Below are 16,104 nucleotides of genomic sequence, written 5' to 3'. Positions count from 1 at the left end.
GTCAGCCCAACTGGCAACAGCAACAAAATATCTCACGGAAATACCACAGCATTCAATGCAACTCCATATTTGATGTTCATTGCACTTATGTCATTAGCACAGCAATCAATGTGCTATGTGGTAGTCAGTGTTTACTCATTCTTAAATAGGCATGCCCAGTTTAGCTTCAATGTAGGAGAAGCTAACACAAGAATCAAAGATTTTCACAATGATTTTTAAGGGGCGTGCGAAAGGGAGAAGTTTTCTCTCCCCTGACTTTGCAGAGGAATTTCTTACCTCTAATCGGGATTAGGTGATAGCATCGGAAACACAAGCAGCTGGGGTTCCATTCACTGATCTCCTCAGCTGCAAAACTGTGTCAGTGAACTGATAACAGAAAAGCACTTAAAAGCCTATCGTAGGCACAAACGCATCTTCTCAGAAGCTGTCTTGGTGAGACGAGGGTGAACCTTGCCCAGCATGCAGGGCCTGATGGTCACAGAGCAGTGTGCAATAGGACTCCCATTACCTACAGAGGTATTAGAAAAGTGTTCCCAGATGAAAACCTTTATCCAATATCAATTGTCCATTGAACAACAACAACATTAAGGGCAGCATTGTTCCATTTGCTACTGTGTCAAACAATGCAATGACTGTTTAGGATCACGTTTTTTCCTGAGTAGCTGAAATTACTGTGGGAGTAGAGAAGCATTTACATCCAGAAAACTTCACTCTTTAAAGCAGATGTTTTTAATTTTAATAACATCAGCCTACAGAAATGAATATCTGAAATATTTTGATTGCTGTGTGCATGTTGCTGTTTAGGAATAACACTCCATCATGGTGGGTTTACAGAAAAATTCAGGAGCCACAAGGAGAAATAAACTGCTACTAACTGTGCTACCAAGAACAATGCTGCATTTTTTTTCTTTGAAAGCCACTTTAAATGCCCTCCTTTGCAGAAGAATGTCATTTTCTGCACTGTAGATGTGCCATATTACAGACCCGTAGATCCATACTTGGAAAACTGCACATGTAAAATTGTTCGTAGTGTGTGTCTTTACTTTTCCACACATGCAGCCCAGATGTCTGCAACGCACATATCACAAAAAAAAATGGGTATGTACAGCTTTTACAAGCTAGGACATATCTTTATGAATAGTACACAAATGGAATCAGAAGCCCCTTGTGGATTCCTGGGTATGGAGGACATACTCTGGCCTCCAGGTAAGCAAAAATGTATGCGTATACAGTATTCACTTTTCCTAGTACTCTGTCTGTATAGCAGACTTCAGTGTAGTGTAAAAGTCCTTGAAGTGACTGCAAAAAAGTGCTTGCAGTCCTTTAGTGCAACAGAATGGAGCTCTGTCCAGGCTACTTTGCCCCATGAGAAACAGTAAAATCAGCCTGTACTGTGCCCTGCCTCCCTGTGCAAGACTGGCAGTGGTATATGAGCTAGCTTGACTATGTACAATTTTTTTCCACCAAAAGTAGGCACATGCAAAAATTCAAGTCATAGAAATAGGTGCCACTCTGATGAGCAGTTGTTTTAAGCAGCTCAACTTGTACTCATGAAGTCTGGTTTTGCAAGTTTTTGTGATCTTTCTTTTTCCCATAGATGTGTTTTGTAGGTGTTATTCCACATGCGATTTGGATTGAGATATCTGAACTGATCATTCTATAACATTTCCTAAAAAAATCAAGGCCTTGAATCTACTTACCTACTCTACTTAAAAAAAAAAAAATGTATAGGAAAAAAAGCAGTGTGACTTTCATTTAGCAGCACATGAGAAAAAAAATTAACTAAAGGGACTTATTTTAAAAGAATATATTTAACTGCATACACTGCATCTGCATTCTGCTTTCATAGCTGCTAGAAAGTGACCAGTCCCTGAAAGCACCATGCTGCATGCATGTGTGTGTGCTGAGATAGGAAAAGCTCTGCACTGTGAGATAAGTGAAGCAAGTGTTTCAAAATCTCCACTTCCAAATCACTGCAGCCCAGCAGCAGACCACCGGACCTACCAGCTATTCCCTGCTCGCTAGGTGACCTAAACCTGGATTTGGGTGCTCAGGGTAAGCAATATCAGGACTTGGTCATAAGAAAGAACAGAAAAAAAGGTGTGGAAATAGATAAAAAAATGTGCCTAGCACCATAGATGCAAATATGCTTGCATTGAATGAAATAATATCAGGATGTATAAATGTTTTTTACGGTGGAATATGACTCTGAAAAAACATCCAGGATTTAAATCTTTAGAGGGATTTATATGTAGAACCTGCACTTACTTCAAGGAGCATTAGCCCCTTTGCCACTTGGAAATCCTTCCCCTGAACTACCTATCTTCATGTTAGCATGTGAATCATTTCTCTAAAAAAAAAAAATAAAAACCCAACAAAATTATCCCTATGAAATTAAAGTATTTTATCTCTATGGATGCATAAATTATCTCAAATCTCAATAATATTGGAGTACCTAGAAAGAAAACACCCTAATGATATGGAAGGTGGAGCACTGCTTCTGACTGAAAGATTTGTATATCAGTAAACTATGAAAGGGTAGTGCCAGCAGCACCATAAATAATCGAAGAGTGTCCCTGATATCCCTGCAGTGGTCAGATGTGAATTCTTGTGCCAGCCTTGCTACCATGGAAGTCACAGGGAATTTTATCACTGAACTGAGGGGGACAGAGTTGGATTTCCGACATCCAGAGGGGCTAGAGGGGGGAATATGTGGTCTTCTTTTCTATGTAAGTATCTTTAGATGTACCTGCAAAATAGTTGAGTCATAAAACCGTTGAATCTTTGTGTTTTGCTGCTAAAGAGAATCCATAAAAATAGATTTATTGTCATATTTCCCTTTTGTGTTATACTGTTCCCTTCTATCATAAAATATTCTCGATGGTTTATAGCAAAGCAAATACAGCAGCTTAGTTCATAAACTCCAAATTCCCCTCTGTTACATCCCGGATTTCAGACATAATCGAATTAGCTCCTATTTGTCCTGATACTGCTATCCCGAGCCGCAGTAAGGAGGCTTCTCGAACCCTAATGTGCGCAGAGGGGTCGCTGTGCAGGGACCGAGGTGGACCCGCACCAGCCCGCAAGTCTGTAGGAACCCGTCCAAGCAGTTTTAACTTTTATTCTTCCCGACGAAGATTTAAAGCATCTTTGTTCAAACAAGAATAAGCGGCTGTGGAAAATAGAACAAATCATAAGAGCATTTTAACAGAGAGAGGGGGAGCGAAGCCTGCAGAGCAAACGAACCGCTCGGACTGCCTTTTGTGGGGACAGATGGGCATGGAGGGCAAGGCGGTGCTCGGGGAAAATCTCTTCTTCTGGATAGCTCGTGTCTTCAGAGCAGCTGATGGGGGGGAAAAGAAAAACAACCCCAAAACACCCAGACAAAACACAACTCGGCATTTGGACAGGGAGATTCTGCTTTTCAGTTTGATTTTTTGATTTTGACCGAAGATCGCTCGCTCAGTGGCTCCTGTGGGCGGTCCCGCTCAACCTCCTGCCCCGGGAAAGGTGTCTGCGGGGTGTACGGCAGAGGCCGGGGGGCCGAGGGGAGCTCACCCCGGTGTACCGGTAGCCACAAGCCAGGTTGTAATTACAAAGCAAACAAGAGTGAAATATTGGATCGGCGTCGCCCGTGACAAGATCTGCGCTTTTTGCCGCCAATTTGTTTGTGGAGCTCTATTTAAAGGCGCTTGATTGAGGAAACGTTGAAAATAGCAGTTAGGGTTTCCCTAATGAGACCTCTAGAGGAAAGCAGTGGCATTCAGGGGGCTCTAGCAAGAGGAGGGGAAGCGCTTAACCCTTTCCAGCCGCCCTCATCGCGGCGGGGCTCCTCCCGGGAGCGGCATCGCCCGCGGGGCGCCGCCGGAGCCGCCCTCCCCCGGGAGGTGCGCTGGGCAGCGGGGCCAGCCCGCCACCTCCCCGCCAGCCTTCAGCACTTCGACCACCAGCCGGTGGGAGGGGTGGAGGCGGCCCCACCGGGGCAGTGCCGGGGCAAGGCTGAGCATCCCCGGTGTTTCTCGGAGGGGGCGGACCGTGCCCCCGAGAGTGCGCTCCACGGGGACATCGGCGTCGGGGCTCTGTCCCCCGATGGCATTTGATGTACTGGGTCGGATCGCCGGGTGGCTACGGGCTGATGCTTGAACCCAGCAGCAAAGGGCGAGCAGGAAAAAAAAAAAAAGGCCCTTGGAAATGCTGAAAAGACCGGGAACATATTGAACAAGAAACGATATTTTTCACACCAACAAGCACTGTGCAGGGGCCTGTGACAGTCCCTTCCATACATCCATCGTTCCGATTTCTCTCACTGTGTGAGCCTGCCCCGACACTCATTCTCTCAACCTCACACACGCTACGTGCTCAATTAGCGCCTGTCTGAGCCCCGTATTACACACAAATGAGAGAGACCTCTTGTAAAACGCATGTTGATAATATTTTGAAAGGCGCTAATGCCTGTGAGGAAGTGTGGATCACAGTCCTCTTCTGCAGGCTGCTTTCTCCTAGTGCTAACACTTGAACGACATTGAGATCTCCCCGCTCTCGATTTTATAAATCATCTTTAGTTGGGAAAAACTGGATTTGCTTTCTCAATGAGCTGCCTGTAACCTGCAAGACCCTGGCATCTTACCTTGAGCATGTCTGCTTGCCCCTCTCCCTGGCCATCGCACCAGCCTCTGCTCACACATCACCGTCAGCCTGTTCATCTTGTATATGTGTGTGTATATATATAGGTATGTATATACGTATGTGTGTATATACACCTGGACGGGGATCAAAATAAACTTTTAGGGTATACCTAATAAAAAGTGAGCATTGTCTCTCCCCAGAGGAAAGAAATAGTGAAAAGCAGAAAAACAAAGTGTTGACTTAGTAAAATAAGTTCTGCACGGTGATGTAAAATATTTATTTTTGTTGTCGCATTTACACCCCCAGGTTTTGGCCGCGGCTCAGTTTTCCTGCAGGTCTGGGGAGGTACATGACACTCAGTTCTCCATTTTCCGGTTTCTTAACTTTCCTGAAAAAAATAGTAAAAAAAAAAAAAATTCCGGCTACAGTGAAGCAAATAAACATTTTACGTATCCACAGATAGGTTGTATCATCTGTACGAACAAATTACAGTACGCGGCCGCACGTTTCTTGTAAAGTCTCCGGTCTTCTGTTTATGTAATGCCATTTCTGTTTGTAATTATTTTATTTTAATTTTATGTCACTTTTAACAGAAGCCAGACCGGTTTTCCCTCCGTGTTTTGTATACAATGCTTTCTTTCTCGATAAGATGTTCTGTCCTATCTTTTCGGTTTTTTTCTTTTAAAAAGTGTTTATAGTTCCCCACGAGCAATTCTCCAATATTTCTCTCTTGCATTTTAAGGACTTGTCCCTGTCTTGCTTTATTTGTTTGTGTGAAATTTAGTTTGAAAGGAGATCAGAGAGAGCAGGAGGGGTTTGTAATAAGAGAATGACCAAGCGACCTAAAGGCTGATTATATGTCATTAACTGGAGACTTGGTGTATCCAAATTACCAGAAAGACCTCACTCAGCCAGATCAATTACACCGAGATACACATATAGGAATTGCGGTACGAGCTGATGCTTCCACCAAGTGTGCAAACGACATTTGCAGAACTCAGCCTTTGAGTTTTCAGACGAGCTCCTGTCCTGAAGCCAGTCCCGGGCAAGCAGGAGCAGGGTGCAGTGCAGCAGGTACACGGTGCGGGAGGCACCGGCAGGACGACACCGACATTTTGGGGCTTGTAGTTAGGGCCAAATTGCAGTTAATTTTCACTGCTCCAGTGGGATTTTTTTTTTTTTAAGCCGAGCGAGGTTACTTTTGATCTATGAATGCTTCTTAAACCCCAGCCTCTTTAAATGGAGACTTTCCATGAAAAATGACAATAAAAGTGTTGATTTTGGTTAGCCTAAACCCACAATGATGCCAACCTAACCTTTTTCTTCCTCCGATGTCAGAACTTCAAATAATGGAGGACAAAATATTCATTAATTAAGTCAATTCTATTCGTGAGCTATTTTGTCAGAGTCAAGCTCAAGAGCATCTTAAGATGCTCTTTTCTGGGAATGCAAACAATATTACACGGAAAAACAGTATGTTTCTCTGTATACATGTGCGTATTTATACATGCGCATGTATAGGAGATATCTGTATAACAATTCCAATAAATAGAGACACACTGCGTTCACCGCAGAATTTTGTAAGGTCTTTATTACCGTTCTTCTGACAAAGAAAGGGTCTTGTTTGGAGTTCGTAAGGTTTTTCGGTTTTTTCTGTGATTCCTGTCTAGGGTCTAAATGCAACTCTGGATCCTCAGTCACAAATATAAGCAATCCTCGAATAATTGCTTGCACATGCAGTGGTCAAGCGCGTAGGGTCCCGTGCTTACCGCCAATCATTGAGACTTCATTGAGACTTACGAAATGGTCAGTATCTTGGGTTTTTCTCGTCCCTGATCTTTTTCCTTTTTTTTTTCTTTCTGTATACAGAACGGCTGCGAGATTACCATGCCTGTAATATGTGGGCGTTCATCACCGATATTAGTAACGTAAACCAGGGTTTCTCCATCTCCAACAGCAGCAATTAATCCGGGCCTGCTGGGCCCGATCCCGCCCACTGCCCTGGACGTTGAAATCCAGGTTGTGTGAGCGCAAGAGAGGGTGCAAGCAGGCCCATTAGGCACAAGTCCTTTTCATTAACCCTCACTGACATGTTGACCTTCAAATGATATTTCTCCGTGCCTCTTTTAAAAAATCCATTTTCTTCCGGGTTTAGGTCTTCTCGCGAACTCCTAAGCAATGGCCCAGGGATAGGATGCGTTGCAGCCCTGGGACACGGGCTGCTCCAGCGTCCCCAAATCCATTCGAGAACGATACCACTTTCTAACACGTTTGGTCCCGGGTCAGTGACATCACGCACTCTATAAATTCAAACGCGTCTCGGCTTTTGAAGCCGTGCACCGGGTGTTTGAGCGATGTGGTAGGCAGCTGGGAGGCAGGAGAGGGAATCGGCACCCCAGTGCTTTGGGAGCTAAGGGGAGGAGAGCCGTCGAGAGGGCTGCCCGCCTAGGACAGCGCCTCAAAAGCAAAGGACAGGGTGCCTGCCCTTGGGATGCTTCAGTGTGTCTGTCTGTTTCTTTGCTTTAATGAAAACTACGAAGGGAGATCCCGGCGCTGCTGCAAGGAGCAGGGACAGGCGGGTCTGTGGTCGGTACCGGGTACCGTAATGCTGACGCGGGGCCGCCGCTCCCGCCGCTGCTCTGTCCCGGATGGCGTCCAGTTGCCCAAACTCGCCCCGCCGGCATCGTACCGTCCTCAAAAGGAAGGTGCGGTAAAGAAGTAAATGAAAGGGAGGCTCGCTGCCCAGCCATCAGCGAGGCGCTTCTCTGCCCCCGGCCTGCTCCTCAAAGGGCTTGTCGCGGGGTGGCTGCGGCGCTCCCATCCAGCCAGCACAGGCGTCCCCAGCAGATGTGGGTTTCCGACCACCCAGCGTAGGTACCTCGTACCCGTTTCCATGCGTTTTTTCCCGACTGATTCGGAGAAATTAGCTTAATTTGCAATTTAGCTTAATTCACATAAGACCGGGGGGGGGGGGGGAGCGAGCGCAGCTCTATTGTTCTGTTATCCCAACTCCCATCCTACTTTTGGCCCGGAGGAGAGAAGTGACCTGACGATAAGCGGACTGGCGGCGACTGAGCGCCGGGGCAGGGCAGCGGGTGGCCCCGGTGGCGCTGAGCGGACACCCTGTCCGCCACCCCCCGCCGCTGCCCCACTCCTCGGGCTCCTGCCGCCCACTCCCCGGGCGCCGCGGCGCACCCATCGGGGGGCAAGGGCAGCCCCATCCTCCCGCTCAGCCCTGGGAGGGCTGTCGTGCTGGAGAGGCAACAAAGGCAAGGCAAAAGCAAAGATACAGTCCTCCCCACCCCCGACAAAACAAAATAAATTTTAAAAAGCGGGAAGAGGAAGAGAAAACTAGCCTCAGCACAGTCACCACCAAAATTTCTTTATTATAGCAAGTTAGGAAAGTCCTGTCTGGCAGCAGAGTTCGGATAAATCGCCATCTAACATGCAACCATTTTGGCAGGGAAATAAAGTGACATAAGACTAGGGTTTCTTTTTCTTTTCTTTTCTTTTTTTTTTCTTTTTTTTTTTCCTTACTTGGTTGAGTTTTTTTCCCCATGTGATTTGTGCACGAGAAAAAATCTATTCAAATCAAAAAATGGAAGGTCGGCAAGATACTAATGCTTTTTAGAGGACTGTGAGCATAGTATTGGGAAAGGTATTTTGTGCTGAAGCGGCTTTCAACGCGTGGATCAAACAGAAAAGGCTGCAACCCATGATCGGGCATCCTGAGTAGTGAAAAGCTGAGGGAGGGCACAAGAGTTAAATTGCTCTAAAACTCGATTTATAAAACTCATAACAACTGATGGGATAGGATAGGAGGAAAATATAAGATCCTGCTGGGTGCTTTATCTAGAGACCCTCTTTCTCCAAAGTTAATTAAGCAATAATGATGCTAGCTTTGGAGACTGGTGTTCTGATCGATATCTCCTGTACATTTTATTACTTTTTCTCTGTCTCATGTTTTCCGTTTCCTTCATCATGGGAGATGTTATCGGAGTGATCGTAGTGGCCTGCCACAGAGACTGTCACAGTTGCAGTCCAGCCTGCAGTATACTGGAAAGCTCCTACACAAACAGGGAGAGTGCAAAGAAAGACAATCCCGTCTGCAAGCCAATATAACTTTCAGGCCTTGACAATGCCCACTTCTTCTTCGCATCAAGTAAATATTGCAGCAAAATAAAACTGGAGAACCGCTGCAGGATCTGGGTGGATTTTCAGGCTGAGCTGTGCAGATATTGCATCCCGAGCAGCAGAGGCATGCTGCCTGGCCGCTCCGGGGCTCTGCTCTGCCTGCACGGTCTGCCCAGGTCCTTCCTTAAATTTAAAAATCTGCCCTGCAGACACGTTATTTCCTTAGGATAATACAATATATACATATGTGTGTATGCGTATATAAATACAGATATGCATCAGTCGGTCACAAGCATGTGTGTGTACGTATGAGATATATGTGTGTATACATCAATTCTACATCTGGACTAGTTTTTCACTTTCGTACTCAGTTTACACCCAGACGCTCGCGCATATGTGTATATGCTTATAAAATGTACGCCTGCGTGTCTGTGCTCCGTGCACGTCTCCTCACTGTGTAAGTCCAGCTCTGCACTCCCCGTCCTGTAGAACCGCGGGGCCGGCGCCGCACTTCGCCTTTGGTATTTCCCCGACGAACCCAGCTCCCCAGTACTGCAGCACGCTGCTCCTTGGCGGACGGTCTCGTCTGCGGAGACTGCCCACTGCCTGCAGGGCATTTTCTGCCGAGAGCCCGCAGACTCACCCGCAAAGTCCCCGGGCCCCAACAAGCCCCTGTGTCCCGGCGGCACCCCGACGACCAGCCCGTCGGCAGCCTCTCCTCGCGCCGAGACCGCCCGGGCTCAGCTTGCCTCCTCTACCCGGGCACTGAGTTGATTTTCGCCCTCTTCCCAGCACCCAGCGCTTTCCCCTACGGTTTTTCCCACCGACTCTGCAGTGGGGCCGCAGAGCACACTGAACTGCTGCAGAAATTGGACTTGCAGCTCTTGCTGCTTTCTTTCACAGACTCCTCCATCTCTATCTTTCTCTTTCTTTAATTTATGACTTCTCAGCTCCTGTTGACACAGTTTTCCACTCTGCCTATATTGTAAAATTGCATTGTAATATACACCGAAGCAGCTTAGACGTCAGCCAGCGCAGCTAAGGCTGGGTATTTGGTATTTCGCAGCTATTTAGCAATGCTCGGTTCCATTTGAAGATGACAACAATTCTCTTCGACTCCTAGTTATCCATGAGTTGCAGCTTGAGATCAATTTTTCTTTTGTAATGTCTTCAAGCTTACCGAAGTAAAGCATCTAAATAGCTACGAAACATTTCCTCCTGGCCTGGCCGTTAAACAAACATTTAACTACTCCCTTTCGATAACTAAACCTGCTTTCTGCAGATGCTTTTTTTATTGCAGAAGCAGGAATGTGGTGAAATATTTTTTTTTTTTAGTAAAAGCTAGAAAATTAGCTCGGAACATGCTGTAAAAAATACTCGGTTACTTACCGATCATAACAGTTAAAGAGGCATGAAACCCATTTCAGGCGCTTAAATCACTCGGGTGAACACTGGTGGAGATGCATAGGCGCAGGCAGCAAGCTGGAAAAGAATTGGTTAAAGTCAGACTTATTGTTAGTGTCTCAAAGCAATTCTTTCTGGAAAAAAAACACAGTCCCCGGCCAAACCCCGAGCGCTTCGCTCCCTCGGTCAATCAGCAGCCGCGCAGCCGGAGCCAGCCCGTGCTAACCCGGGTCGCACGTCGGGTGACAGGCGAGGCAGAGTAGCCTCGTCCCCGCCTCACGGGAACTAACAATCTCGTTGTGTATATTAACCAGCAATACAAGTATAAGCCGGAGCGCTGCTGGGGCATGTCTGTCACAACCGGGCACCGATGGAGTGCGTTCTCCGAAGCCGGTTTTATTTGTTCCTCTACCGGACCGGCACAAAGCACTTTGCCAAAGCAACCTCAGAGCCTATCAAGTGCTCACATAGATTTTTGCCAAGAAATTCCTTGGATCCATACTGTACCTGGTTTGAGATTATCCGATATTTAAGTTTTAATTAGTTGGGGGGGGGTTGTTATTGCTTTTTTTAATATCTTTTTTAATGTAGATTTTACTATAAGGCATCTGCTAAACACTTGCATTAACCTCTGCCTCCATGATAATTTCCCCCCCCTTGTTTTAATTACATTAGGGATGCGGAGGGGCAGCCAATCCTAAAAGAGGAGCTCGGCAATTAGCAGAGCGAACATCAAAAAGTTTTATTGCGGAGGGCGGCGGGCCCCGCCCCCGCCGCGGCCATTGGCGGTCGCCGCTTCTGACGACATATATTAACCCGAGCGGCCCTAAACATGTAGCTGTACATGGAGATTGGGCCGGGGAGCCCTGCCAGTGCCCCGCGCCGCGCCGAGCCCCGCTGCCGCCGCGCCCGGCAGAGCGGCGCGGATGTCCCAGAGGAGCACCGGGGCGCTGACCCCCGTGGCGGGCAGGGCAGGGATGCGAGTGCCCGCCAGGCACTGACGGCCCCGCCGCCGCGCAGGGCAGAGGGGAGCGCCGCCCGCCCGCCCGCCCCGAACCGGGGGCGCATGGAGGGGGGCCGCGTGTAAGTACCACCCGGCCGGGTCGCGACGGACTTGGCGAGAGAGGAGGGAAGAAAGAGGCGAGGAAGATCCCGGGCTGGGAAGCCAAGCCGTTTTGTTTTGGTCGACATCTCTCCATAGCTTTTTTATTATTTTTTTTTCTGTGTGCGCTTCCTCGAAGACCCGGCCCTGGGCAAGGAGGAGAAGGAGGTGGAGGCACAACGCATGAGCGGCGGCGGCGGCGCCCGGGGAGGGGGGATCGCTCGGGCACCCGCGGGGACTTTGCAGCAGCGCCCTATGGAGAGGCAGCGGGCAGCGGGACAGTGCTGAGGGGCGAGCGGCGGGCAGCATCTCCCGCCGCTGCGGCGGGGGGTGGGGGGCGGGCGGGGAGGGGAAACCTTTGTTTTGGGGCCCTGGGGGGGAGGGGTGGGGTGCTCTAGGGAGCGGGGATGAGTCTAGTGGGCGGCTTCCCCCACCACCCGGTGGTGCACCATGAGGGTTACCCTTTCGCTGCCGCCGCCGCCGCCGCTGCCGCCGCCGCCACACGCTGCGGCCACGAGGAGAACCCCTACTTCCACGGCTGGCTCATCAGCAGTCACCCGGAGATGTCCCCCCCCGACTACAGCATGGCTCTGTCCTACAGTCCCGAGTACGCCAACGGGGCGCCGGGCATGGACCACTCCCATTACGGGGGGGTGCCGCCCGGGAACGGCCCGCCAGGGCTCGGGGGGCCCCGGCCGGTGAAACGCAGGGGCACGGCGAACCGCAAGGAGCGGCGCAGGACTCAGAGCATCAACAGCGCCTTCGCGGAGCTGAGGGAGTGCATCCCCAACGTGCCCGCCGACACTAAGCTCTCCAAGATCAAAACCCTCCGTCTGGCCACCAGCTACATCGCCTACCTCATGGACCTGCTGGCGAAGGACGACCAGAACGGGGAGGCGGAGGCCTTCAAGGCAGAGATCAAGAAGACAGACGTGAAGGAAGAGAAGAGGAAGAAGGAGCTGGTCAGTGCTCCGGAACGGGACGGGGCGGGATGGGTCAGGGGAGGCGCGGAGAGGAGGCTGCTCGGCTGCCGGCCGGCACCCTATCCTGGCGCTCCCGGCGCCTGGCTGAGCAGAGTGGTCGGGGGATGTCCATGGGAGACACCTCGGTCCCACTCGTCCCTGGCCGTAACTGCGGGCCAAAAGCGGGACAGCGCACAGCCGCGGGCGGCCGTCGGCGTCCGAATCCGAACCGGAGGCTGAGAGCAGCCGCGAGGAAAACGTTGACACATTAGGGCCCCCCGGGGAGGTTACTTCCCGGGCTACTGCTTGTCCCGGATCCCAAACCGTGATCCCGCAGGAGACAAGCCTCCTCTCTCTTTAAATAAAAGTCTGGAGGCATGATTATCTGCTAAGCCAGCACGGCTTTAAACCGTCGGCAAGTACGAGGTTCGCAGCAATAGGCTTTCCTGCCCCTGCGCTCGGCGCTTCAACTTTTTTTATTTTTTACGGGATAGTCAGTTTAGGCAGCGCAAGCCCGATTTCGTGTAGGCCCTATGGCACGCTTGCGTGTGGTTGATTCCCATAGATTTGGGCTGGTCGCGAATCCGATGTTTTGCCTCGATAAGTGCCAGTGCCCATCTTCTCCACGCAATCAGGAAGGGGGTATGGTTTAGCGGAGACCTTATCGTAATCCCCATCACCCCGTGGACGACTGGCGCCGCTCAGCCTCCAGCCCGCTTCACCGTGCTCCAGGCGTGGAGGGCAGCGGGATGGCGCAGAGCGGGGATCGGCCTCCGCCGGGAACACGGGCAACCGCGCACGACACAGGGCCGCTCCCACGGGCGGCTGCTTCGCCAGCGGCAAGACCCCATGGAGGGGGCCCCGGTATGTCCGCTGCAGCCCGCAGGCCTCGACAGCAGCTCAGGTCTCCTCATAGTTTTCGATCTCGAGACAGGGCAGATGCGAACTAGAAAGGAGAGGAATATATCTAACCTTTTTTTTCTCTGCTTTCCCCCTCCTGTTTCTCTCTCTTCCCTCGCATCCTGTCTCCCCAGAACGAAATCTTGAAAAGCACAGTTAGCAGCAACGATAAGAAAACCAAAGGGAGGACTGGCTGGCCGCAGCATGTCTGGGCTTTGGAGCTCAAGCAGTGAGCACGACAGGACTGGAGGAGCCGTCCTCTTAGTCTCGGTAGTGAGCTCTTCTCTGAGGACTCTTTGTATTTGGAATCGTCCAGTTTATTTATGTGCAATTTCTCCCCCAACCCCCCCCAAAATGTGGATATTTGAAGGAGAGGGAAAAAGCATTCCATATATGAAGAGGAAACTCCAGCTTGGTAAGGGGTAATGTCTCTAAATGTTTCGTGAATGTTATTTGCTCTGTATAAAACACATGGGGAAAACAGAACTATAGAAAAGGAAAAAAAAATCCCTCCCTGGCATTAGTGTGTATGTGAAGTGTATCTTTAATACTTGGCCTTTTGGATATAAATATTCATGGGATTATAAAGCTATATTTCAACAGAAGCAGTTGCACCAATGTTTCGATTGACTCGGTATTTAGTGTTGTAATTTTGTTGTGGTCGTTCAGTATTTGAAGATGTTTTCAACAGTTACTGGGTATGTGCACTTCCGTCCGTAAGGGGAAAAGTGGAATCTAATTAATATTGAAGGTGTAAACGTTGTAAGTACTCAATAAACCACTGTGTGTGTTTTTTACAAAACAAAAGGAAAAAAAAAGAAAAAGAAAAAAAAAAAAAGAAAATCCAAATCTTTTTATGTTTTATACCTCAAAATGTTTTGAATAACAGCGTTGTTTATGGCTTTTTTTTTCATAATATTTAAAATATTCGGAAGTAAACTAAATTATAAAGATGGCTCCTAAGTTTATTTTTAAACAAATGACTGAGTGAAAGGAGGGGTAGAGGGAGGGATCTCTCAGCCCCGTGAGTGTTGAACAGAAACCGGCAGTTCAGCTGAGTAGGAATTCCTTGTGGTGGTGTTCTCCATGCAGGAGACCTACTGCGAACGGGAAATGGACAAGGGTGCAAACCCCGGGCGGGTCAGGAATAGCAGAGATGCGCGGTTTTCTTGCCGCCGGAGCCCGGGCGGCGGCGGTGCCAGGCGCGGGCCCGGAGCGGGGGAGGACCGCGGGGGCGGCTTCCCAGAGAGAGGCCGGAGGCAGGCGAGAGAGGCCGGCGGGCTTTTCTCGGAGTGATTATGTAGCAGGTAATTTTACGTCAAGGAATAAAGAGAGAACAAGGCAAGGGATTTGCGGAGGCGTACGAGGGGAGGAGGTGATGGTGTTGTAGGGAATATGTAAGATTTACAATGAGCTATGGTGAACTTAATATTAACTTTGTGGTTCCTAAAACTCTCCTGGGTTGCACGTTTCCAGTACGCTACAGCGAGTACAGGGTTTTTTTAACCTTTTTTATCTAACTGCAAACTGCAGCAGCCCATGCTCTGGCTCTACTTAGTAGGTTCACTGCTTTCTCAACAGGATCTCTCTTCCTTTATATCTCTCTCCCTGTCTATAGACTCCTTTACAAGGGTCCCGTTCCTAGGTCTGCAAGTTTTCTGCTCCCCAGTACCAGGGCGAGCTGCAGACATTCAGAGCTGGAAAATGTGTGGCGTGCTTCTGTATCATAGGCAGGCAAGGGAAAAATTAAAAGGTTTTCACATAAGGAAGCTGCTCTAGGTATTTTTGGCCATTCCTGGTTAAGCATAAAGTTTTCCACCTTTTCCATAATGAAATTCGGGCTCGTATTTTAAATAATCTCAGTTTAAACCAAGCTGGCTCTCTCTTCAGGTCCAAGGCTTCATACCTGCCTGCCTTCCCGTACCGCCGCGCCTAAGGAAGTGGTTCCCGACGAGATCTGGTGTAAGCGTAGGTAGATGTGCAATCGCCCATAAAAAGATAAGGGAGCCCTTGCGCCGTTTAGTCGCCCCTGCTGACAGTGGGGAGGTTGCGGGGTTACAACAACCGGACAAAAGTGATGTGCCCTCCCTCCCGTCGGGTCAGGCAGCCCGGCTCTGCTCTCCGGCGTGGGTCTGTGTTTACAGGCACTTGCCTCTGTTTATAACACTTGGAGAGAAGAATCTCCCCCCTTGTTTGCTTTTATTTGCCTATTAGCTGTCCAGCTGATGAACTGGAGCTTCTCGCACTCCCCATTCTCTGCTCAAACAACTATTATTTTTTCTTTATAGCGGTACACGAAAGAATAAAAGGGGAGAGGGGTGGCTGCGAATGCTGCGGTACGGCAGGTTCCGGGCAGCCTCTCTGCAGATGCTGTGTCTTCCCTTCACCGAGTTACCAGGCTACAGTTCCCCCGGGGAATGCGCGGCAGGGCCGGGGGCTAGCGGGCCGCTCCGATATGCAATCTCCGAATCGCCTGTCCGATATTTCCCCCTCAATAATTTTCCATTTTTAAAACGTCAGATTATCAGAACCGTGAGCTCCTCTGGATCCACTACGGACTACCTCTTTTAATTGCTCACTAACGAGGATATTGCTATTTTCTCAGGAGCAGCCATTCCCGCAGCTAAATCACAAGAGCCCTAGACAGGCCGGAGCCGACAAAAATGTAGGGTTTGACGTTAAAAGCTAAATGGGGAAGCAGAAGGTAAATTGATGGTAGATGGGGATGTCAGTGCCCTGGCCTCAGCTCTTCGCCGGCGGAGCCGAGGCCTGATAACAATGGAGCGCTGCGCCCCGCTCCCTGCCCGCACCCGGGGGCATCACCGTCCCGTCGACTTGTCCGGTAATTCCTCGGGGCCAAAATATTTTTAGGAGCTTTTACCGAGGTGAAAGGCACGTAGGAGGAGGGACGGTAGCCTTTCCCACTCTACAACTTTTCTGTGCGGGTGCGGGGAGGAAGAGAGTGGAGAGAACAGA

General features: G+C 49.4%; 1 protein-coding gene and 1 long non-coding RNA gene across 3 annotated transcripts; one reads left to right on the top strand and one right to left on the bottom strand.

The window, feature by feature from the left end:
- Positions 1-4,894: 4,894 nt before the first annotated feature.
- On the bottom strand, positions 4,895-12,226 carry LOC108498143. 2 transcript variants are annotated; one of them, XR_001875080.1, is made up of 3 exons: positions 12,124-12,226; positions 10,150-10,242; positions 4,895-5,014 (listed from the first exon to the last, which is right to left on the bottom strand). It is a non-coding gene; the product is annotated as an uncharacterized LOC108498143 (long non-coding RNA). The 2 variants fall into 2 exon arrangements; XR_001875079.1 differs by lacking the exon at positions 12,124-12,226 and adding an exon at positions 10,672-10,861.
- On the top strand, positions 11,654-13,983 carry HAND2 (heart and neural crest derivatives expressed 2). The gene is made up of 2 exons (XM_017816493.1): positions 11,654-12,228; positions 13,263-13,983. Exons 1-2 carry the CDS (start codon positions 11,674-11,676, stop codon positions 13,359-13,361), a joined length of 654 nt encoding a protein of 217 aa, XP_017671982.1. The 5' UTR covers positions 11,654-11,673; the 3' UTR covers positions 13,362-13,983.
- The last annotated feature ends 2,121 nt before the right edge of the window (positions 13,984-16,104 follow it).

Source organism: Lepidothrix coronata, unplaced genomic scaffold (genome assembly GCF_001604755.1).
Source record: "Lepidothrix coronata isolate B3197 unplaced genomic scaffold, Lepidothrix_coronata-1.0 Scaffold56, whole genome shotgun sequence".
Classification (NCBI taxonomy): Eukaryota; Metazoa; Chordata; class Aves; order Passeriformes; family Pipridae; genus Lepidothrix; species Lepidothrix coronata.
The sequence above is the reverse complement of the archived record's forward strand: the minus strand, read 5'-3'. Positions and strand labels throughout refer to the sequence as shown.

What these genes read in the sequence shown, in the direction of transcription:
- HAND2 (XM_017816493.1), top strand. Translation starts at nt 11,674, where the DNA reads ATGAGTCTAGTGGGCGGCTTCCCCCACCACCCGGTGGTGCACCATGAG. An exon ending in AGAAGAGGAAGAAGGAGCTG is followed by an intron (nt 12,229 to 13,262) that starts GTCAGTGCTCCG and finishes CTGTCTCCCCAG; the next exon opens with AACGAAATCTTGAAAAGCAC.